This window comes from Strix uralensis, chromosome Z (genome assembly GCF_047716275.1).
Source record: "Strix uralensis isolate ZFMK-TIS-50842 chromosome Z, bStrUra1, whole genome shotgun sequence".
Taxonomy (NCBI): Eukaryota; Metazoa; Chordata; class Aves; order Strigiformes; family Strigidae; genus Strix; species Strix uralensis.
Genome location: NC_134012.1, coordinates 57987634 through 58012149, shown reverse-complemented (window position 1 = coordinate 58012149; position 24516 = coordinate 57987634). Strand labels below are relative to the sequence as shown.

Here is a 24516-nt window from a genome sequence, read left to right as displayed (position 1 = left end):
TTAAAATAAGGCATGTGTATTTCCAGGGGAGCTATGTTCACTGAACTGTTCCAGTTGTCAGGCTTTGTGTGCTGCTTAGGGAGGGACGGTAGCTGCATGGCATGTCACATAGACAGAAAGTGCATGCACAGAGTCTGTGGCTGTGAGAATATGCCTGACAGTGCCAATCCAAGGATTCGGGGTCTGTGTCTTGCACAGGTGGACAAAGCACCTGGTTTGGAAAATTTGCCCCAGTGTTCCCCAAGCTCAGTACCAAGGACAAAAATCTGCATCCTGCTGGAAACCAGGAGAAAGTCAGTGACCTACTGCATCACGTAGACACACATAAGTCTATGGGACCCGATGGGATACACCCGAGGGTGCTGAAGGAGCTGGCTGGGGTGCTCGCCAAGGCGCTTTCCATCATTTACCAGCAGTCCTGGCTGACCAGGGAGGTCCCGACAGATTGGAAACTGGCCAATGTGACGCCCATCTATAAGAAGGGTCTGAAGGATGATCCAGGAAATTACAGGCCTGTCAGCTTGACGTCGGTGCCTGGGAAGCTGATGGAGCAGCTCATCCAGAGTACCATCACACAACACATGCGGGACAACCAGATGATCAGGCCCAGTCGGCATGCGTTTATGAAAGGCAGGTCCTGCTTGACAAACCTGATCTCCTTCTATGACAGGGCGACCTGCTTATTGGATGAGGGAAAGGCTGTGGATGTAGTTTACCTCGACTTCAGTAAGGCCTTTGACACCATTTCCCACAGCATTCTCCTGGCAAAACTGGCTGCTCGAGGCTTGGATGATCACACGCTTTGCTGGGTAAAAAACTGGCTGGATGGCCGGGCCCAAAGAGTTGTGGTGAACGGAGTTAAATCTGGTTGGCGGCCGGTCACGAGTGGTGTCCCCCAGGGCTCGGTTTTGGGGCCACTCCTGTTTAACATCTTTATTGATGATCTAGATGAGGGGATCGAGTGCACCCTCAGTAAGTTTGCAGATGACACCAAGTTGGGTGGGAGTGTTGATCTGCTCGAGGGTAGGGAGGCTCTGCAGAGAGACCTGGACAGGCTGGAGCGATGGGCTAAGGCCAACTGCATGAGTTGCAATAAGGCCAAATGCTGGGTTCTGCACCTGGGCCACAACAACCCCCAGCAGCGCTACAGGCTTGGGGAGGAGTGGCTGGAGAGCTGCCAGTCAGAGAGGGACCTGGGGGTGTTGATTGACAGCCGGCTGAACATGAGCCAGCAGTGTGCCCAGGTGGCCAAGAAGGCCAATGGCATCCTGGCTTGTATCAGAAATAGCGTGGCCAGCAGGGACAGGGAAGTGATCTTACCCCTGTACTCAGCACTGGTGAGGCCGCACCTCGATGACTGTGTTCAGTTTTGGGCCCCTCACCACAAAAAGGACATTGAATTACTCGAGCGTGTCCAGAGAAGGGCACCGAAGCTGGTGAAGGGTCTGGAGCACATGTCGTACGAGGATGGGCTGAGGGAACTGGGGTTGTTTAGTCTGGAGAAGAGGAGGCTGAGGGGAGACCTCATCGCCCTCTACAACTACCTGAAAGGAGGTTGCAGAGAGATGGGGATGAGTCTCTTTAACCAAGTAACAAGTGATAGGACAAGAGGTAATGGCCTCAAATTGCACCAGGGAAGGTTTAGACTGGATATTAGGAAGTATTTCTTTCCAGAACAGGTTGTTAGGCGTTGGAATGGGCTGCCCAGGGCAGTGGTAGAGTCCCCATCCCTGGAGGTGTTTAAGGGTAGAGTTGACATAGCGCTGAGGGATATGGTGTAGTTGGGAACAGTCAACGTTAGGTTGATGGTTGGACTAGATGATATTCAAGGTCTTTTCCAGCCTAGATGATTCTGTGATTCTGTGATTCTGTGAAACAGTAGTTCACTTAGTCCACTCTTCTACCTCCTCTTCTTTGCTCTCCCTATTTCATTGCACTGCCTAAACATGAGTAGGTAAGTACTCTCCTGTCCCTGAAAAGAGAAGAGCAGTCTCAAAGGAAACTCTGTTCTAAATAAAACATTCAAAATCAGTTTCTGGATCTATTGGACTGCAAGAGCTTCACGTTGAAAAATCAACCTGACACTATGACAAGTTCATTTTCAGCCAACTTTCAGCTGCAAGTTTTTTTCAGACTTGGTAGGAAAGAAATCAGTTTTCCTATTGAGAAGTTGCCTGCTGTTTTAGAAATACAGTTGTTCTTATGTGTGATCTAACTCAAATTTTTAAAGGGGCTAAAGGAAGAAGAAGAAAGAGTGAATGTATATTCTAAACATTTTTTTTCCACAGTGCTGTATGAAGCGCTCTGATCTTCACCTCATATCTGCATTTCAGCAGTCTTACTTGAAGCTTTGTTCAGGAACCAACTTTCTGAAAGTTGAGTTACACCAAGAAGAGCAATGCAAACACAGTAAAGCAGTAACCTCTGAATTTCAATGCAGTTAGAATTTTGCTTCCATGTTTTCAAATGAAGGTCTGAGATAATGATTCTTGCTCTTTTAGTAAGTCTGGGTCAGCTGTATTCTTCCATTCAATGAAAGGCAGGGAAGCCAGATTCATCAGAATGCTTTAAGATATGCAGTGTTGGTGATCTGTTTCTGGTTCTCAGTGTTTACCCACCAACTAACCAGAGACTTAAGAGGTAGTATTTGAGGTGGGGGAAATAATCTAATGTTAACATGGATATTATAGCATGTAGCTAATTTAACCCGTAGCTGAATGCCCACTATTTTGAAAGGCAATTGTACCGGGTGTAATTAAGTGTTTAGACTCCTTGTGGGACAGAGGTGTTTTTCTATAAATTTGCTGCAGTACTTGATGGAGAAGCCCCACTGAAAGCTAGTGAGAAATAGGCTGCTGCAGTCCCAGCAGGAATTAGCAGCTACTAGTCCAGCCACTGCAGCAGGGGTGGCTTGGACTGCTGCATTTTAATGAGCGTTTCACCAGCCAGCCTAGCCCACATCTAAAGGATGACAGTTCTACAGATTGCTATCTGTGGAAGTTACATGTCCAAGAATATTGGCAAGCACTAGTTTGATTACTGTTTATTTAAAAATAGCATATGTCTTTTGTTGGGAATGTGCCTATGTAAGGCTCCTTTTGTTTGTCTGCTGACTGCAGTGAAGGCTGAATATCAAAAATACCTTGGTCTATTGCACTGCCTTTGCAGGGCAACCTGAACAGGATTGATTGCTAAAACATCCTTTCACCTCAAGTATTAGAAAATCAGCACAGCAACTAAAAGTCACTGAATCAAAATCTGAAAAGTTATGGATGTTTTTCTTGTCAAAATCCAACCAGACAGAACTCTGGAATGCAATGGAATTAGCTTTCCTTTCCAGAACTGTGGATGTTTTTTCCATCAGCCTTGCCTTCTTCAAAGGTTAGTTTTATTCCTTATAGAACGTGGGAGTTTAAGGTTTCTTTCCCCCTATATTATGTTCATTTGTGAAATTTTCCATTCTCTTTACAAGTTGTGAAATAATGAGAGGGAAGAGAGGTCTGCATTTGCGCACAATTGCCTGCAAGTCCTGTATATGTAGATATTTATGTTTAGAAGAAGCTTTTAGATCAGATTTGAATAAGTTAAGAATTGCTTGTAAGTTCACTGTAGAAAGAAAGTTTGTTTTGCTACACTTTCACATGAAATGCAAGTTGTAAGAATTTCCAAATTTACGTGTATGTGCTTTTATAAATGAAGGCAATAGTAGTAATGCCATGGAATATGCATTTTTAAAATTTAACTTTTATTTGTATGTATGTCAATAGCTTTGTCAGTGACTTTTTTTGTTCTGTCCAGTGTTTAACTTCAAACAAGGCATTTAATTTTGAAGTCTAGGAACAGTAATTTCATTCCTATAAATCCATTTTGACCTTCTTGTGCATATATAAGAAAGAGTGAATTAATGTATTTTAACTTTATACTTCTGTAAACTGTACGAAAAAATCAGTATTCTTTATGGAAACCGATACTAGACTTTAATCTGTTACTGCAGTTTTGGCAGCACAGATTTCCATGGCGCTGTAATAGGTACAGTTTTCTCGGGACCATTCATTCTTTCACCTGATTTGTTTAGATAAACTAGAATGTTTAATCATTTCTTGACTACATGAAGCACAAACTAATTTATTTTTCAAAAATCAATTCAGAACTTAAGGAATTTAATCCAAATGACATTTATAGGAGATTACATTGAGGACTGTATTTGTACTGCGTTGATTCAAAATGCAGTATAAAACCCAGGATGAGTGGAATGGTATGGAGATGCTGACCTACTTTTGAAAGGACCAGTTTTCCTTACTTCCAGTGAAAATACTGTCAGTGACTATTTGATTAGAAAAACTGCAGCTCTAGGAATTCACCTTTCCTACCTACCTGTGACCAAATAAAAATCTGGCAGTGCGTCATTTTGGTTCCTATTCCTGTTTCAGAGGCAGAAGCTTTTTGTGGGTGTGGGGGAGAAACAGCTTCTTCCAACCTGGCTCAAATCCTGTGTATATTTTGGCCTTGGCTTTTCTCTCTCTGCCTGTCTCCACCATGGGTCTTGCCTGATCTTGCAAATTCCATATTCTTTATTTGCAAATTCTGCTGATCACTTCCACCTCCTTAACACCCCTCCTGGGCATCCCTGCCTTCCTTCCATCTGTGCTGACACCACTATTTGTGACTGCATATACTTGAAGTGGAACCATGCCTTTTCTCTCAGCTTTGCAGTCTAGACTCCTTAGGACAGGCAGAGCACTATGGTGCTGTTGCCCAATCTCTAAAAGAGTGTCTTTCTAAACTAATTTTAAATTCAATAACACCTCAGGATAATAATATGAAAAATCATTCAGAATACTCAGAAAAGTGTATATTAGGGGGGCAAAAAGTTTTACACATACATTTTTAGTATTTTTAAACATTTTTCAATTTTTTGTGGAAAACAACACAAGCAGAGATCAGTCATTGAATGTTAGTCTTAATTTCACATGTTAAGTGGTACTTTTAATAATTTAAATTTTTCATGCAATCATTGGACTAATGGCTGAATGAATTTATCATGTCACTGAAGTATTTGTACTGCAGGAAAGCTAGCTCTGTGCTGATACTGAGTTGAGTGTGTAGCAGCTGTGATACATTTCATGCACAGGACATCATAAGGTTTCTCATGAGTTGCAGTGTCTTTGTTGTAGGGGGCATCACATGGAAGTGAGTGTTTTTATTGTCCATTATGACCAAGTAGTTAAGATGTATACATTATTTTTAGGTTTTTTGCAAGTTCAAAACTGGATATAGAATCATATTTGTGTAGTAAAGCATATAGCATACATAGTAAAGTGGTTTGGTTTGGGGGTTTTTTTGTTCTTTAGCATGTTCACAGTTATATGTGGGCTTTAGAAAGTAAATCTTTTACAGAATCATTAAGCAACTTTTCAGACAGAAACACATATGTCAGTAAAAGAGAATAACAATGTTTTCAACAATGTAGGAATTCTAATTTTTACTATTCTCTGACTTGGCCAACTCTGTATTCCAAGAATATGCCTTTTTTTGTATTATTCCAGCCAAGTTCTTCAAATAATTTATGTTTTGAGTTCAGGCAGTCTGTTCTAGGCAGAGATGCAAAAAAGCAACAGCTGGATGCTCCTTTAAGCCTAATTTTCTTTAGAAGTAAATAAGTACACACTTACACAAATATATATAATAAAATATTTCATATACAATATAAATGTATGTATATATGCAAAGATATATATATATATGTATGTATTCACCAGCTACAAAGAGGGAAGACCGAACAGGATCAGTTCTAGATATGCCAACACAATATAGTGAGTAATCTTGTGGTTGGACTTATATGAAGTATGGAAGACTTAATTTCTGGTTTCTAGTCTGAATTGGGAATGGGTTGCTTGTCAATCACACACTGCAGTGTACTTCTGCAAGTGTTTAGTAGCTGCTTGGGTTTAGGATCCTCTCAGTTTCTTCTGTTGAAACTGTTCGTGCTGTAGGATTAAGTATTTCCTAGTGTTGGTATCTGCTGCTTATCAGATAAATGCCTTAATAATTAACTATAGGTGATCTCTTTCTATAGCACCATTAATATTTATCATTCATGAAGGTATTATCATGAAGTGGACACCACCTGCAGAGAATGGGACATTGAGAGGCTCTCATTGTCTATCTGGCGGTAAATTTCATGCCTACAGAAAGTGGCATGTTGCCGCAAGAGTTTTTGGTTTCTGCATATTCTGTTTTCTGACCAAATGTATCAATGAAATGTTTAGTTGATACAAATTCTAGACCAGGTTCTGAGAACCCAGTTGATAGTAGTCAAGGTTCGATGTTGAAAAACTTAAGATAAGTGCAAGAGGTTACAGTCAGCAGCTCTGCGCTTTTCAGTTGCACATGAGATTTTTGCACCTGAAGCTTCCCACTGCTCTTTGGTGATGAAAGCTTGAATCGCTCCAGTTATACTGGTGACATTCCAAGTCATACAGACTCAGGAAAGCTGTATGTGCTGATTCAGCAGAAGGCTTGCTGAGCTAGAGCAGGAAGCCAAATTAAGCAAAACAAAATGCTCTTATTTGCACAAGGCAGTTCTGTTTGCACCTTTACATTTTTATTTTTTTTTACTAATGGGCAGAAGCAAAGAGATCCTGTTATTGCCAGAGACAAGGAGTCAGGTGTTTACTAGTAATTCTTGTCTGCTAAGCTTTGCACTAGGCATGGTGTAAGCAGGTTTGCCATCCCGTTCCTGAGTCCCAGTGCTGGTTTGCGGCATGGAAGAGAAAGGTAGTGTTAGCTGTTAGCTAGGTGATCTCTTTCCTAGCTGATGGGAGCATGTCTATCAGATATGGACATAGGCACATAAACCAAAAGAGAACTCTCTGAAAGCGTTTTCAAGCCTTGTGATATCTTGTCATCATTTTTTCCCCAAATTAGGACTCCAGGGATGTGCTGTCAGAAATCTTTACAATAGGGAACAATTTCTAAACTAGCCCCTCTGTGTGTTTTGAATGGTGACTAATGAGCCTGATGGCAAACTGCTCATCTGGACATGCCATCATAAATTCCTGTCTCTCCAGGCTGTCACAGGCCTGTTTTGAGGATTGTGCTACCTGTCTTCCAGCTTCGGGTACAGTCAAATGAACTGTTAAAGGTGGTGCCATGCTACCCCTGCTAGTGTAGCTGTCTGTCTCAGCACTAAGCCAGTTCTGTTAAATCATCAGAGATGTTGTAGTGGCTAGGTTTTTATTCACATGGAAGATTTTGCAGAGCCAGGTTTCAAACTGGTAAAACAACCACCGACAATAGCATTACTGGGAGACAGTGACTGCCCTCCATTGCTGCAGCAACAGTGAACACCTGGAGGGAGATGAGCACAGGAATGGTAATTATTTATTTGGATCATCATCAGCCGCACAGCTTATCTAATTGTGCCCTCAACCAGATAAAATAGTTTCTAGAAGGTTTGCTGCCTACTTAGTAAGAGCATATGCAGACTAATGAGTTTAATGTTTATATTGCACTCAGAATATGCGAAGCAGGATACAAGAACAATTTGCAGTTTATGCAGTGACTTCCCCATTACAGTGCTGTAGTGAAATACTGGAGATATAAACTGCTTATCACAGCAGGTCCTTAGAATTTTATGTTTTAACATTTTTGGTTGTACTTAAAAGATGTGAGGGATTTTTTAATGTGGTGTATTTTTTCTTCTTGCTAAATAGAGCCTTTTGAGACTTGGCAAAGGAGAGGAGATCTGAGAAAATTCATGTATGATTCTGGGAGTCACTGAGGCTTGCAGTACTCCCACACATTTTTCAATACAGTTATGAGAGACAAATCATTCTAGCATTTGAGATGAAGTGAAGATTACTTTATGTGTGTTTGATGCACACAAGCCTTCAGATGATTGAGCAGCGTAACCCTTGCTGTAGGTGACCTTTCCTGATTAAGAGGTCTTTCTGAAATAAATCTTCTCAACCAAATGCCAGTTCTTGTGCTCACTCATGTCACATAAAAATATGGACATACATACTCAGAGCATTAACTGACATCTGTGCTTGTGCTGAGGAGGAAGAAGTGTGGAGCATGCATAGCGGTTTTGTACAACAGTGCACCCAAATAATAAATCTTGTGTCACAGTTTTATTCATACAGTCAATCACAGCTATGCTATTTCACTGTTTAAAAGAAAGCTGCTTGTGTCATTCTGCAGCTTGTGGTCATCTCCTATAGACATACTGAGATGAGTTTCTCCTGATTCAGAGAGATCTGCAGTGCAATTTGAGATGTGGTATATATGAAATCCTTTCACTGCTGAGTGGCTGTGTGCTGTTCTGCAATGTATGTTATTCAGGAAGTTGTGATGATAGCGGCAGTCCCCTCTAGCTGAAAAATCTGCAGCTCTTTGGCAGTGCTGAGTCTCAGAGTGGGTGACAATCTCCTGAGGACAGGAGGCTTCCAAAAATGCTCTAAATCCAGTGCTGACACTTAGCACTTCAGTGCATCCATTTTGATGATGGCTGACGCTGAGTTGCTCAGCAGCATCTAAAAGTGAATGTGGTAGAATATAAAAGTATCTGAATTATTTGTAACCGTTATGGTTTTACCAGAGGTTTTTCCTCTCTTTAGCTAATTCACAGAGTACAGGTCCCTTCCTTGACCATAACAAGTAGAGCCAAGCAAGTAACCTCAGCAGCTGAGCCTGCCTCTGGAGACTGTCTAGCCCAACCTCCCACTCAGAGAAGTGCCTTCCAAACAGCAGAGCCATAATTTTATGTTATGAGCACTCAGATTTAGCACATTCAAGCATGTATGTGTTTAAGGCAACCAGGAGATTTAAGCCCAGTTCAGTTTTGCTATGAGCAAGCCCCACCAGTTTCCACTGATTTAACCAGAAGTTCTGCTTATGCCATCTGGTGCGAAATTTGGCTGTTTGGGCAACTGGGCAGGCAGCAGCACAGTAATTGACTCTTATTTTCTGTCTCACTCCTCATTACTGCCATCAAAAGTCAGTAAAAAAACCCCAATGCAACTAATTGTTGCAAACGGGTTGCCTTAACAAAGACAAGATATGTTGTCACAGGCTTGGGGCCAGATTACATTCCTTGCTACCCTGAGGAAACTTCCAGGATATGTCAGGAGGCAGAAAAGGTGTGACAAGGGGCATCTTGAGCTCTTGCAAGTTCTATTAGCTGAATAACCACTGAAGTTCACAGGTTCAACAGAGAGCAGTTTTACACTGGGTTTTTTTGGTTGCATCCGTGGGGAAACGTGATGTATTTTGACCAAACTGGGAGGAGTAGAAAATGTAGTTTCAGCTAGGTAACTATGTTTATTGACATATTCGAAGAAGCGTATGTACAACTATTCTTCCTTTTTTTTTTTTTTTTTTTTTTTTTAAATTTAGTGGGGCTACATCCATTGTCTACAGATGCAGGCAGAAAGGGACCCAGAAACCTTACGCCATCAAAATGTTGAAGAAGACAGTAAGTCGTTTTGTTTTGTTTTGCTTTGCTTTGCTTTGCTTTGCTTTGGTATATGTTTGGGATTTCCTCTGGTTTTTTTAGGTGCAGTTTCTTTGTGTGGTGGAAATGAGCTAGATTAAGGACCCCACTAAGCATGTATTTTCTGTGACTGAGCTTCTTCTGCTCCTCATCATTAAAACAGCTTTTAATGGTAACAGTACTCTGTTGGAATTGCCTTATCCCCACAAATCTTGCTTATACATTCATCTGGTGTTGTTTATATAGTCTTAGATTTGAGCAAAACTTTGTAGACAAAAAGTCTTTCACTATGGAAAAGAAGCAGGTTCTGAATCATTTAAATGTTCTGTGTTTTCTGTAATTTTGCTTAGTACATGGTTTTGCTAAAAAAAATCATTACATGATTTACCTTTTTCAGAAACTGATTAAAACACCAGTTCAAACTCAAGTAAAATTAAATATTTCTTGGAGGTTTTTTCCCCTACCAAATTGCAGGAGAACCAGTTGAGACATGACTTATTTTTAGAGCTCCATATATGTCACACTTCTACCATAGCTATTTTTGTGTGTGTTACAAAATAGATGGTGGAATGCATGAAGAGAGATTAGAGAGGAAAGGCTAGTAATGGATTGAGAGACTTCAAGCAGAAAGAGAGCATGTGGGATAGGGTAGAGCAGGTCATGTTCCTGAGAGGGGAAGAGAAATTTGAGAGGAAGCAAGCAAGCTGTGAAGCATGGACATGATTTTTATTCATGAGTCGTTTTGATTCAGTTTATTCCAGTGTTAAATCATCCATTATTCCATAAAGTTCAAGAATGTTCACATGTAGCAACATAATGGTGGGTGGGTAGCCGTAAACAAGTCTAAATGCTGAATTAACGGGTGGTCTCTGTGCAAGAAATAATGAGTGGGTTCCACATGAGTAAAATGTTGGTATTAATTTGTCATCTTTGAAAGTAAGCCAAAGTTTAAACTGGCACAGAAATTCAGTTGTGTGTGCTGCTTTTGAATTTGCATCTGGTGCACTGGAGGAAGCAGAGCATGTGAGGAGTTTGCATTGTTGCAGCCTATGCTCAAGCTTTCCTATGGAAATGTAGAGAACTTAATTTTTAAGTTTTTATCAGTTCTTTGTGCCAACGATTCCCATCATGTTTTAGGAGTATACTTTCTTACAATTCTCATTCTGAAATGCACTAGGAAGAACGATGTTACTTAAAAATACTTCTTTGCCTTTTTTTTTTTTTTTTTTTAAATTTTTGTGGGGATTAAATCATGTTCATAATGGCCACATAATCTAGATCCATCTATTTGTGTCTGAAACTAGTCAATTTAGACTTTTGGCAGATCTACTGTAGCACAGATTTTTTTTTTTTTTTTAAGTGTAGGAAAAATGGCAAGCAAGAATAATACAAGTATATGGTTAAGTAAGTTGTTTGCACAGCAGCAGTAGCTTGGCTTATTGCAGCCTTGATTATATTAGCAGTGTGGTTAATCAGTTCACGGAACTGAGTTGTTCCTAGCATAACTGACACACTTTGGGATGTTTTGTTATGAAAACAAGTGATTCTGTTACACAACTGAGCTTATTTGTATAATTGAGAACATGGGAGGCAGTACTTTAAGGGTGTGCCATTGCTTGTGTCCGTGTGCCATGAGCTACTGTAGCTCTGTTCCAATTTGGAGACATAATTGTTATCACAGAGACAAAACTAACTGTGTGTTACAGTGCTTTCACAGCAGGAGGCCTGATCTTTGATCAGAGTATCTCAGTGTAAAAATAACCAAGTGTGGGCCAAATTATATACCAAAATGTTGATCAGCTTGTTTCCTGTTGGCTTTTTTAAAAACAGTTAGAAAAACAGATGGCAGTTCAATAGTGGGGGAAAAGTGATGGGAGAAAAAGAGAAGACCTTGTGACTAGGTGATCTTCAAGGTCTTTTCCAACCTAGAAGATTCTGTGATTCTGCTTTTGATGCAGAGTGCAATTTCTTCAGTTTCCTTTCTTAAATGCACATAAGGGAGCTCTGAAGAGCACAGGAAATTAGAAGACAAAGGAAGATGGTGAAAGTGCAAATACTCTTGATTTTTCCATTCAAACTGGCTGACTTTAAACAGTGCACCGAACAAGACTAACTCACTGAGGAAGAGTGTCTGTAAAAACAGGGTGAGAGTGGTCCAGCTTGTACTGGAAGTGGTAACAAGTGATGTGTGATTAGGAGTCTAGTGGCTGGCTGGAAGCTCCAAATTTGTGAATGCTGATCACTACAGGACTCAAGTGAAGCATCAGAAATTATTACTTTTGTCCCATGGGAACAGCTCATATAAGAAATAAATGATCCTTCTAGGTTGAAGTTGTGTGCTAGAAACAGACTGAAATAAACATAAAATGCCTTTCAGTGTTCTTTTCATTTAAATAATAAGATTAATTTTTGATTTTGCATGACTAATGCATTCTCATTTAAGAGCAAATAAAATTTGGGGCAAGACATGTCAGCCAATTCTGAGAATACAGACTTGTGGAGAGATGTGAGTTCTTGGGACATTCTATAATTAATATTGTTTCACCATCTAACTTAATAAAATAGTATTCTTAGATTATTTACTCAGTTTTATTTGGATTTTTTTCTGATTGTTAATTAAGCCAACAAAGAGAAACAGGAGAAAACATGTTTATACAAACTGGTTTTTGTCAATAGAATAATATTTTAGGAATATTTTATTTCACTTTAGATGTTTAATCATTTTTAACCAATAATCACAGTTTTATACCATTCCAAAAGGAGGAGAAAAATGCTCTTTTGCTGGTTCAAAACTACTGAAACAGAATGCTTCAGTTCCTTTTTTTGGTTTTGTCAAATTCAGCCCAAGTTTAGAAGTAGTTTTGAATTCTTTAAGTTACATTTTTGGTGAATAAAATTTAGTTCAAAGAACATTTCTGTTTCTTACTCCTGAAGTGTCTGTCAAAGTGAGGAAACTGACAGGCAAATTAGGACCATAATTTCCAGAGCAGCTAAAAGACAACTGTTAGAAGGGCTAAAGAGGTTCAAAGAAAAATTGATGTATGTATTTGTGGGAAAAAAACTCTCAGATAATGTATAAGAAATTAAATTTGGAATTGCTGTTAACAGATACAAAAAGAAATATGTTTATAAAATATCTATGGGGCAGGTTAATAAGCATGCTAAATTATTGCCTTTGATTTGCTCATCCAACCTTTATGCTCAGTTCCTGAGCGTAACTGAAATGTAGGATTTCATTATATACTCAATATTTGATTTTTGCTGTGTTTAGCAGATCTTTTAAACTCCACACGGGTAGTAAATATAAAGGTTTGAATCATGTAATTTCTTTGTGGGGAAATCCATTTCATGAAGCAAGAAAGAAGCAAAAGCAGATCATGTAGCATGTCAGAAAAACTCATCAAATGAACAAAGTACAATGATGAACTTTTACACTTGCAATTGCAAATATGAGCTTGCTTTGCTTTTTCACCACACAATTTACCTCTGCTTGATGGCTTAAGAAAAATGAAGTATCTTTAGGATACACTTTACAAATATGATTGGTACTACTCTTAAGACAAGAATTTAAAATTATGTGAGATTTACAACCAGTCATTTCTGGAACAGTTGTTGCAAACAACATATAGCACGAGATCGCATTGGAAGACCACAGGATTCTTGAAGGGAGCAAACATATTTATGTGCTATTTATGAAATGAAACCTCTCATCTGCAGACCTTTGCCTCCTTTTGGTGTGTTTTGAGAAAGCTAGGCAGCATATGAACCAGGGCCAGCCTGGAGATTGTCTCATAGTCTGGGCAGGTGAATGCCTTCCAAGAAATTAGATCCACCTCTGCCTTAAATTTCCGACCTGAGTCTAGACAAGTTGCTTTAAAAATAGTGAAGAGAACAGATTGCCTCTGTTCCATGGTTTCTAAATTAAGACACGAAATGCCTGACTATGTTATAGGTCTACCAAGCACTAACAACTGTAACTGAAGTAATTAGGGAGCTGCCATTGCAATAAAGCAACGTACTCTGTGGAAAGGGGAACAGGATGCTGAGCTGGAGCCTGGGTCCTGGTGTATTACCAATTCAGCCTGTGCCGTTGGTGAAAGTATTTGTTTTGGTTTCAACTTTCTTATCCATAAAAATGAGATAATGCTTATTTGATTTGCTTCTCATCAATGCTTTGAAGGATAGTCTGGTTAATATTCTTAGTTTTTAATTGATAGGTACTGTCCCCTAAGAGTGATTAAGTATTATGAAATATTAGGCCCTCTGTGTTTCAGTCAATGAGGCATGCAAGTACAGAGACTATTTTGGAGAATTCTCATTTTTATTTCATTTTTTTCATGTGTGGGCATCCTCCCTCAGAGGGTTTGTGATGCTTAACTAATACTTTCTCAGCACTTTAATTAAAACCAGTAGTTGGGAAGCAGAATGCTTCATGCAGACTTGCTGATGTTCTAAATCAGACAAATGTTCAGGCACATGAACTTTTCCTCAGATCAGAAACAAGAGCAACAGTTTTCAAGCAACACATATGGTGGAAATAGTTGTTCTGGGATTAATCTACTTGCACTAATCAGTTAGACAATTTGAGAACAACAAATGGTTTATGTCTGTGGAGCAGAGAGGAGCATGAGCAAATGTAAAGGTAACAGGCTTCTCTCCTGGATAAGTGGGATTGGATATCTCTCTGAAGCAGATCATAACAGTCTATAAAGGCATACATAAAAAGTCTCAATTGCATTCATGTTTGCAGATATATACATATATATATGTGTATATATACACACACATTATATACACATATATACAATCATTTATATACACACACTATAACATATACATATATATTATAAACTATACAGAGAGTATATTGGCTGGGTTTTTCATTTTGTGTTGCAGTGAATCGGTGGTATTAAGTGGTAATGAAGAGGCTCATGCAAATGATTGATCTGTTTTCTTGGAGGAGTGCTGCTTTTGGTTAAGCCTTCCCAATTGACTGAGAATACAAGTGCCACAGGGTTGGGTGGGGACTGTGTATCACACTGGGAGATAGTCAGAATTAGTAAATAGGTCTTTTACTGACTTTTGGAGAAAAATATGTATGTTTGTAGCTATAAAATGAAAGTTTCCATTTGCTCCCATGTGGCCTTTGGGATTTACAGTTTGAGTGCCTCCTGCCTCCATATGCCTGTTTCTCTATAGACTTTATAATGAGACATATATCTCCTGTGTTGCAGTAATTGTCAGCACTCTTATTTGACTGATACCTGAGAGCGATGAAGTTTAGCCAATGTACCTGGTCCACAGAGAAAGTGAGAATCTGACATAATACAGTTTGTATAAAGTGCTATGACAGTATTCTTTTTTCTCCAGATTACAAATGTTTGTAATATATTTACATATATATGTAAATTTAAGGTCAGTTTTCCTAACAAATCTGGTATTCATTAACACATTGTATTAATGTGTAATCTAATTTTAAAATTTTTCAAAAAGCAAAAAGAATAGTGTTATATATAAGTCTACGTGAAAACAGTCAACTGCACATCAGTACTCACCATTAAAAAGGTCTATTTATGTCAACTGGCTCACACATTTTCTTCTGTTATTCATTCACACATCCACACACCACATATGCCATTGCTTGGTAATTATTGGGAAATGGTAATTCCTTAATTACCACTCCATCTGCAGTACTAGCTATTATATATGTAGATTATTTTTCCTGGTTCGCTCATTTTTCGTCATCCATATCATCATCTCATTCAAGTGCACTTCACACTGTTATGTTTCTTCTGAAAGAAAAAAATATTTCAGTCAAAATTATTTTCAATAAAGAAATAAGGCAGTAAGGTTTTGAGTTTTCCACTGCTTATATCCAGTTTTCCCTCATATGTAAGGGGAATCTGGCTTCCAAAGGCTGACTCACTAACTTCCAAAAGAAAGGGATTTTAAGAAAAAGTTAAATCCATAAAATGCATAGTGTCTAAAGAACAAGAAAGATCATTTTACATAAATCCCCTACAAAAGAACAGAGAACTGAAATACTTTTTTTTTTCTGCAGTAAGATACCAATAGTTTTTTTGCTTTAGAAGCTATGGAATCAGACAGCTGTTAGTGAAAGTGGAAATTTTACTGAAAAACAGCTTTGTAATATGCTGGTTTAGTCCTTGGAAAGCAAAAAGTGGGTTTTGTCTGTATTGACAGGACATCCTTCAATAAAGGAAAAAATCCCATTCTACAATTGAAAAAAGCCTGTCCTACATACATAAAGTTATTTAACATGTCATCTGCATTACAGTGTATTGTATTGTATCACATTGTAGTGCAGGTGATGTGTAAAAATCACTTAATGTAGAACAATATTTTTTACCTGTCACCATTTAGATTGAATTGCTGTACTCCCTCTGACTAAGTCATACCTTGGGTTAAGATTGTAAGAACAGAGAGGATGTATTATATCTCTTTTTTCCTTACTCCATTTAATTTATAGGTAGTTAACTAACACTAATTTCACAGCTTATTTTCCAGAAATACAAAGAACAGATAATAAAAAAGGAAAATATAAAGCTCAACTCATTATGCAGTTCAAGGAAGCTCAATCTACTGTATACACTGCATTGTTGAACATGTAGTTCTGAGAAACTAAATAATAGCCCCTAGATGATTAATTCAGTTAAAAAAAAAAAAAAAAAACCAACCAAAAACAAAAATGAAAAAAAAATCCCCAAATGACACACGTTTAGCTTTGAATAACTTAGCAGGAACTTTTGTGAAACGATATGAGCTGTAAATTTTCTTCCATCCATGCACATTTTGCTTTCCAGCTTTCAGTGATTTGTCTTCTCCATGCCTTTAAGCAAGCCTAGAGGAGCTTTCTGTGCCTAGAGTGCACATAAATGTAGAGAGGCAAATCAGAGAAAAGGAATGAAATGTGTGGCTGTGTGAGGATATATTTAATCCCTAAAGCAAAGGCACAACCCTGTGAAAGGACTGAGTGGAAGTGCAGAGGTAAATATTAGGCTATCCTGACATTATAGTCCTCCTCTTCAGAAACCCTTCATTACTTACAGCCTGTTAAAGAAATGTGGAGACATGCCTTTGATGGAGCTGTACTGCAGGGAAGTCAAGGCTTCTGCATAGATGGATGGTCTGTGAGACTTGTGCTGAGGATCTCTGAAAGTCTTCTCCCTCTGCATTTTAGGAAGCTGTTTTCAGGAAGTGTGTGCTCCACATCACAGTTGTGACAGTTACTCATTTGGGGGCAGTGAGATTGAGCTTGTTCTATGCTGTTGAGCAAAGTGTTAAGGGAAAACTGACTGCATGCACAAAAAAATAAGGGAAGAGGGCAAAAGATAAGAAACCACAGTGTTTTCTCTGGAGCTGGTCGTTCAGCTCTTGCAATAAAACAGGCACAGTGTACAACTTAAAACATAGCATCCTGGCTTTATTCCTCTGGCCTGAAGCTGAGTTCTCTGTAGCCCTTCAAGCAAATCTAACAGGTCTATAAGAGAGAGGATTTATTTTACCGAGAGCTCCGTAATCAGCATGTACTCACTTGACAAACTGGTTACACTGGAGTATTTCAAGAGAAAATATATTCTCTTTGGCTGAGGTGGTCCCCTTTTGTCTTATGTCCTTTAAGAGGAAGACTGACCACATGTAGGGAGGAATGGAAAAGTAAAGGTGGAAATTAGCACAGCATCTGTGTAAGCAGCATAACCTGTAGGTTCTGGTTACAGAAGCTTCTTTGAGAAATTATGAAGCCAGCATCTGATCTCCATGAGATACACCACCTGGTCACAGCATCTTTTAAAACTGGAACTAAGGTTCAGTACAGCTTTCTAAGCTGAATATTGTGACAGTTGATGGCTGCAGGACTTGTATGTATGGGTGAGGATCATCCCAAATTTTTGCCACACTAAACTTGCTCTCTGCTCAAAACACTTACAAAAGGCATCCTTAAGAGGGGAAGAAAAAAAAAAAAAAAAAAAGGGCAAACCAAAAAACCCAAACCCTGAATAAATAGAAAATAACTAGTAACACGTTTTCCTACAAATGTAAAAAAACCTGCCCCACTTTCATTGTTATTCCTCCCCTTCATTTTAAGCAACCTTCAAATACTGCTGTTTGTTTCCAACAAGTTATTCCATTATATTTTGCATATATTGAATGAGCAGATGTTTGAAACTCCAACTGGGCATGTTTTCAGTAGATATAGTTGAAACCAGCTAGAAACATTTCCATAAGTAATAAGAAATAGCATAAATGAGATGGTTTGTTTTGTATTTCAGTCCTATGGTATTCAAGTCACTTTCATTTACATTTTTTTTTGAGAGAATTCTGATTTCAAATGTATTTTAGAATTGCAAAGATTACACAATATGCTAACTTCTGAGGACCTCTAAGCAGTACTCTCAGGAAGATCAGCCTGCATAAATTTAGATTTTGTCTGCAAGATACATAACACTCATATAGGTTTTAGCTCTTTATACACTCATAAAAGAGTAGTGCTACAAGAAGAAATACCATAATAACTGTAGGTATCTGGACTGAGTGTCAAACATAGTAGGTATAGGATTTGAATGTAAAAATACAAAATAAAAAGTCAAAAGAACCCTGTGACATGGCTTTCAAGAATTTGTGGGAAAAGTCCTAATTCCTGCAGATGAGAGCCCTAATTTCTACAAATGAGAAGCCAAAAGTCTATTAATCAGAACTCTGGGAAAATTATTAATTTTACCATTATACCTAATCTCAGTTACTGTTTTTGGGCCATTACTGTGTTTCAGCTGCAACACCACAGTGAGAAAACACGTCAATTTCCATGTTCTATGGATGCGGAGCACATGAGATACTGAGGCTAGGAGCTAGATTTATGAAGTATATGTATACAGGAAATTAGTACCACAGTTCGTAACACATCAATAACTACGTCCTGTATACTTTACTTCACAGGTAAAATCTGCTTTCTCCTCTCCAGGCTAAACAGACCCAGGTCTCCCAGTTGCTCCTCACAGGAGGGACACTCCAGTCTCTTCATCATCTTGGTGGCCCTTCATTGGACTGTCTCCTTATCTCTCCTTATCTTATATGTATATCCTTATCTCTCTGATACTGGGGAGCCCAGAACTGCATGCAGTAGACCAGGTGTGGCCTCACCAGTGCTGAGTAGAGGAGAAGGATCACCTCCCCTGATCTGGTGACAACACTTCTCCTAATGTAGCCCAGGATACCGTTGGCCTTCTCTGCCACAAGAGCACGTTGCTGACTCATATTCAACTTGGTGTCCACTGGGATGCCAAGGTCCTTTTCTGCCAAGCTGCTTTCTAGTTGGGCAGCCCCCCATGTGTACTCTATGTTGTTCATCCCTAGGTGCAGGACTTTGCAGTTCCCCTTGTTGAACTGCATGAGGTTTCTGTCAGTCCATTTCTCCAGCCTGTCCCAGTCCCTCTGGATGTCAGCATGACCCTCTGACATATCAGCCCCTCCTCCCCATTTGGTGTCATCAGCAAATTTGCTGAGGATGCACTCTGTACTATCATTCAGATCATTAATGAAGATGTTAAACAAGATTGAGCCCAGTATTGACCCCTGGGGTCATCACTAGTTACTGACCTTCAACTAGAATTCATGCCACTGATCATGACCCTCTGGGCCTGGCCGTTCAGCCACCTTACTGTCTGCTTGTCCAGCCCATATTTCAACAGCTTGTCTATTGGGATCTTAGGGGAGACAATGTCTAAGGCCATACTGAAGTCCAGCTAGACAATGTCCACTGCTCTCCCCTCATCTATGAAGCCAGTCATTTCATTGTAGAAGTTTCTCAAGTTGGTCAAACATGACTTGCCCTTGGTGAATACCCCTGATGACTGACCTGTCCTTTGTGTGCCTGGAAGTGTTTTCCAGAATTATCTGCTTCATCACCTTTGGGATTGAGGTGAAGTTTACTGACTGGCCTATAGTTCCCTGGGTGCTCCTTCTTGCCTTTCTTGGAGACATGAGTGACATTTGCATTCCTCCAGTCTTTGGGCACTTTTCCCAGTCATCATGGTCTGTCAAAGATTATTGAGAGTGTCCTTGCAATGACATCTGCCAGCTCCCTCAGCACTCATGACTGCATCCCATCAGGGCCCATGGACTTAATGTAAGCTCAATTTGCTTAAGTCTTCCCTGACCTGATCTTCTTCCACCAAGGGTACATCTTCCTTGCTCCAGCCTTTGCCCTTAGTCTCTGGGGCCTGGGATTCCTGAAGGCTGGTCTTGCCAGTAAGGACTGAGTTGAAGAAGGCGTTCAGCCTTTTCCATGTCTTACATCAGCAGGTCCTCTGCCTCATTCAGCAGCAGGCCCTAGCCTTGCTTTTGTCACTAGTCTAATTATAGAAGACCTTCTTGTTGCCTTCGACATCCCTTTCCAAATTCAATTCCGTTTGGGCTTTAGCTTTCCTAACTCCATCCCTGGATGCTTGGACAATGTTCCTGTATTCCTTTCAGGTTACCCGTCCATGCTTCCATGCTCTGTATGCTTTGTGTTTGAATTTGGCCAGAAACTCCTTGTTTATCCTCACAGGCCTCCTGACATTTTTGACATTACTCATTGGGATGGTTTACTCTTGAGACTGGAGGACGTGATCCTTGAATATTAACCAGCTTTCTCGAACCCTGCCTTCCGTCTAGGACCTTATCCCATGGGATTTTTCTAAGGAGAGCTTTGAAGATGCCAGATCTGCTCTTCTGAAGTCCAGGGTTGTGATCTTGCTTTTCACTGTCCTCCCTGCCCTCAGGATCCTGAACCCTACCATCTCATGGTTACTGCAGCCAAGGCTGCCTTTGATCTTCACATCCCAGACAACCCTTCCTTGCTGGTAAGTATGAGGTCCAGCAAAGCATCTCTCCTTACTGGCCCCTCTGTCACTTGGAGCAGGAAGTTATTATCAGTGCACTGCGAGTACCTCTTGGATTGCTTGTGTCCTGCTGTGTTGTCCTTCCAGCAGATATCAGAGTGGTTGAAGTTCTCCATGAGGACCAGGGTCTGCAAATGTGAGGCTGCTGCTATCTGTCTGTAGAGGGCCTAATCGGCTTGTTCTTCCTGGTCAGGCAGCCTATAGCAGACACACACTATAATATCACACTATAACTTGTGTGTTACGCCACCTAAGAACTTGTATCTTTTAAGCCAGGTCTTCTTCCTCCTATGTAGTGGATATGTGAAATGTATTCAAAGTGAGACGCTTTATTAGCACTGAGCTTTGTACAGAGCTTGATCATCCCAAAGTTTATGATAGCGTGGTCAGAGTATTGCGATTGTAAGAAGGACCTTAAAAAACTTAGGTTGAAGGTCACAGATAGTTTCTCATCACTGGGTAGCTAGAGCTCACCAAAAGCTGAAGTAGCCACACATTTTGCCTGCAGTAATATAAGAACCTGTGGGGTCTTCAGGGGCTGCAGGTTTATTTCTTTTAAGTAACAAAATTGCCCCCTAGATCACACCTTATACATTACAGGTTTTTTAGGTCTGATTCTGTGTGATTTGCCAAATCTGCATGTGAATTCATTGCCCATAAAGGGAGACTAGGAGAGTCTCCTGAAATTAAAATATTCACTGGTTCAAGTTCACATAGCTTACATTTGCCTCCTTTCAGCATCTCCTCCGTTTACTTCTAAATTGTATGAAGTGTCAGGGAACAGAGGATCCAGTATGGAAGGCACCCTGAGGGTCTTGTGTGCAGAATTCACAGGTGGAAGCCACTGTATGTTCCTGCTGCTCTCAGCCTGCTCAGTCATTTGTCCTTTTTTTCCAGCACAGCTCATAGATCCTGGCAGAGAAGGCAAGTTAATGTGCTGTCATTAACGTAGTTGAGACATCCTCCATAGGGATTGGAGTGATGTAGGGACAAAAACAGTCCTGTAAATTCTAACATTATTTGTTGACACATAGTGCTAACAAGAATCTCAGCTCACAGTTTCTAATCTATGAAGTGAGCTTGCTAGATCAGTTATAAGACCTTGCTTTCACATGTCTGCCTACCTCTCTTAACCGTCTCACCATCTCTACGTGCTTGTCTGTATCCTCTGCCAACTATATCAAATATTTTACATTTTCAGTCCCTGAAAATTTTTGGCAAGGGATTCCTTCCGTGCTTTCCTTTAAGGATCTACTGTTTTTATGTGTTATTCAGATGACAAAGTATATAAATGGTAAATTTTAAGCAGTTTTGGGGCATGGGGTCATTTATATGGTTCCCATAAGTGTAGAGTTACAGGTTCTATATAATGTCAAAAAACACTGAAGTGACTTCAGGACCCCTCATTATCAGTGTTTGGGGCTGACCTACCAGAAGAATTATCTATCATCAGGAGATTACAAGTCTCCCAGTACAGGTGTCATTTAAGCAGTGGGTCCAGAGATTCAGGGTGGTTCATCAGAGAAGACATGCAAGACTTAATGTGCACCTGACATTGTCATGATTTCATCCCATCTGAAATATTTTGAATAAAATAGTCTCATTTGATCATCAGACACACAACTACGCCTTCCCCAATCATCATCTATGTTATTGCTTACAAAATGGAGTGATATAGCATGTAGTTGATTGTCGTGGTTTAACCCCAGCCAGCAGCTCAGCCCCACACAGCCACTCGCTCACTGCCCTCAGGGGGAGTGGGGAGAGAATTGGAAGGGTAACAGTGAGAAAACTTGTAGGCTGGAATAAAGACGGTTTAATAAGAAAATGTACAAGTGACCTAAATAATTAATTCATTCACTCCTTCCCATCAGCAGGCATCTCCAGGAAAGTAGGGCTCCATCACACATAACGGTTACTTGGGAAGACAAACACCATCACTCCGAACATACCTTCTTGCTCCTCCTTCCCCCAGCTTTTATTGCTGAGCACCATGTTACATGGTATGGGATATCCCTGTAGTTGGTTGGTGTCAGCTGTCCCAGCTGTGTCCCCTCCCAACTTCTTGTGCACCCCTGGCCTGGGGCAGTGTGAGAAGCAGAAAAGGCCCTGATACACTGCATAAGCACTGCTCAGCCATAGCTAAAACATCCTTGTGTTATCAACGATGTTTTCACCACAAATACAAAACATAGGCCCTTACAAGTTACTATAAAAAAAATTATACTAGCCAAAACCGGTACATTGATGACAAGGAATAATTTGATATCTGTGGTGGAGATTACGATATTAACTGTAGCCCCAATGCATCAAATCTTCACTGGGTAACAGTGAAGGTTCACATGGATCTGTAACTGTGAGTTGATTCAGAGAAGGATGGGTAGCTTACTATTTATGTGCAATTTCTTAAATTGCAGCAGGCTTAAATTGAACTTGGATAACAATATAAGTAGACATATTTCAGGCCTTTATTATGCAGCTGGGAACTCCTAAGAACTTTAAGTAGCTTTAAGATAAAATGTTGTACAGGATGATAGGAAATGTCCTATCACCTAATAGTTCTCAATTTCAAAGGGACTACTGGATTAATAAGTTTTCACTGAGAAGAGAGGAAAATTTTTTCATCTGGAAAGCCAGAATGGGCAAGAAAATGGTGAGTACAATTTTCTAAATAATCCTATAAACGTGACTATTTTGAACTAAAAAGAAGTACTTTTGATTTACACATTTTTCTTGTGTCTTAAAAGTGTTCTCCTCCACCCAGCTTTGGGAACAGTAGCAACAGCAGTAACACACTATAAATAGTGAACAGCTGAAATGAGCAGTTCATGAATACCTAATAGCCTGAAATTTGTTTGCATAAACCGTTCAACAATTATCAAACATATTTGCAGAAATCTGTGTATAAATGAGTCAGGAGTGTAAATAACAACTAAATTAGTCAGATAGTTAGACCATAGCATATAATAAGGCCTTTTCTAATTAACATATAACTTGAACTCAGACATAAAATGTATTATTGCAAATGACCAGTGTTGTGCAAGATTTACATGCCTTTGGACCCATCCTTCACGCTTTAGTGATGTGACCAAGTTAATATGGGTGAGCAGTAGAACCTGTTCACAAAGGCTTGTGTGTCTTTGGGGAGTATAACCTGCATCTGATCAGCTTTACCATTGCAATTGTATATTGCAAGATGTGGGGTCTGTTAATCAGATATGTCAGCATGTGATTTACTGTGCTGAAGTCTATACAATCCCACAAATCATCTCTACCCATCTGATGGTTTTCTTGCAAATGTACTGTGCTTTTTGAGAAATGAAAGTGTTGCTTCTTTGATGGAAAAATTTGCATTTAAGATACATACATACATTAAGTACTGTATGCAGACAGTGCATTTCTCTTCCATTTTTTTAAAAAGCACAAGCCCAGCTAATCTGTATTTGCAGCCAGGAGGTTTGCATGTATAAGCAGTTTTAGGCACCTAACAGGACAAATGCAAGCACATTCATGTAACTTGCAGAAGTTCCATGCAAGTGTGTTCAGTCTGAAGAATATGCATCAATTGAAGGATTATAACTGCAAATTGGAAATGTGGACATGTGCACAGAAAATAGTTGCTCTAATAATGAACAGTCTATTTTCTTTGCATTAATAATACAAGTTTACTTATGGAGGCTGAAAATAAAAAATCTCAGTAACCTACAGACTGAAAACTCCCTGCTGATTTATGGAAGATACTGCAGGGTTGTGCGATTACTTCTGTGCTTTATTGTATTGTTGTGTTCTTCAGGGACCTTATGTTCAGTTTGAATGGAGATAGAGCCAGAACTGTCTGCCAAGCTCAAAATACAAAAAAGATTATTTTGAACTTTTTAAAAGATAATATTAGGCCATTAGGAGTACAAAGGTTGCTCCCATACAAAGAGAGAGCTGCTGACCTTTCTGAGAAGGTCAAGCAATGTCCCAGCAAGAACAGTCCCTAAAACATAGAAGGAATTCTTTACTTAAGAAACTCTTGCTTTCATTTAAAAAAAAAGGTAACGCAAAGAATCAAATCACCTGAAGCAGGTGTTAAATAAATGCCCTAGTTGGAACAAAGAAGTATCCTTTCATTCA

The 24516-nt window shown here is 39.6% G+C and overlaps 1 protein-coding gene across 1 annotated transcript in view; it reads left to right on the top strand.

Moving 5' to 3' along the window:
* Positions 1–24516, top strand: part of CAMK4 (calcium/calmodulin dependent protein kinase IV) — a 197805-nt gene that overhangs the window by 66099 nt on the left and 107190 nt on the right. Inside the window, exon 2 of the mRNA XM_074857311.1 lies at positions 9400–9478. Coding sequence (XP_074713412.1) covers positions 9400–9478 — 79 coding nt within the window. The remainder of the gene's footprint in view (positions 1–9399; positions 9479–24516) is intronic.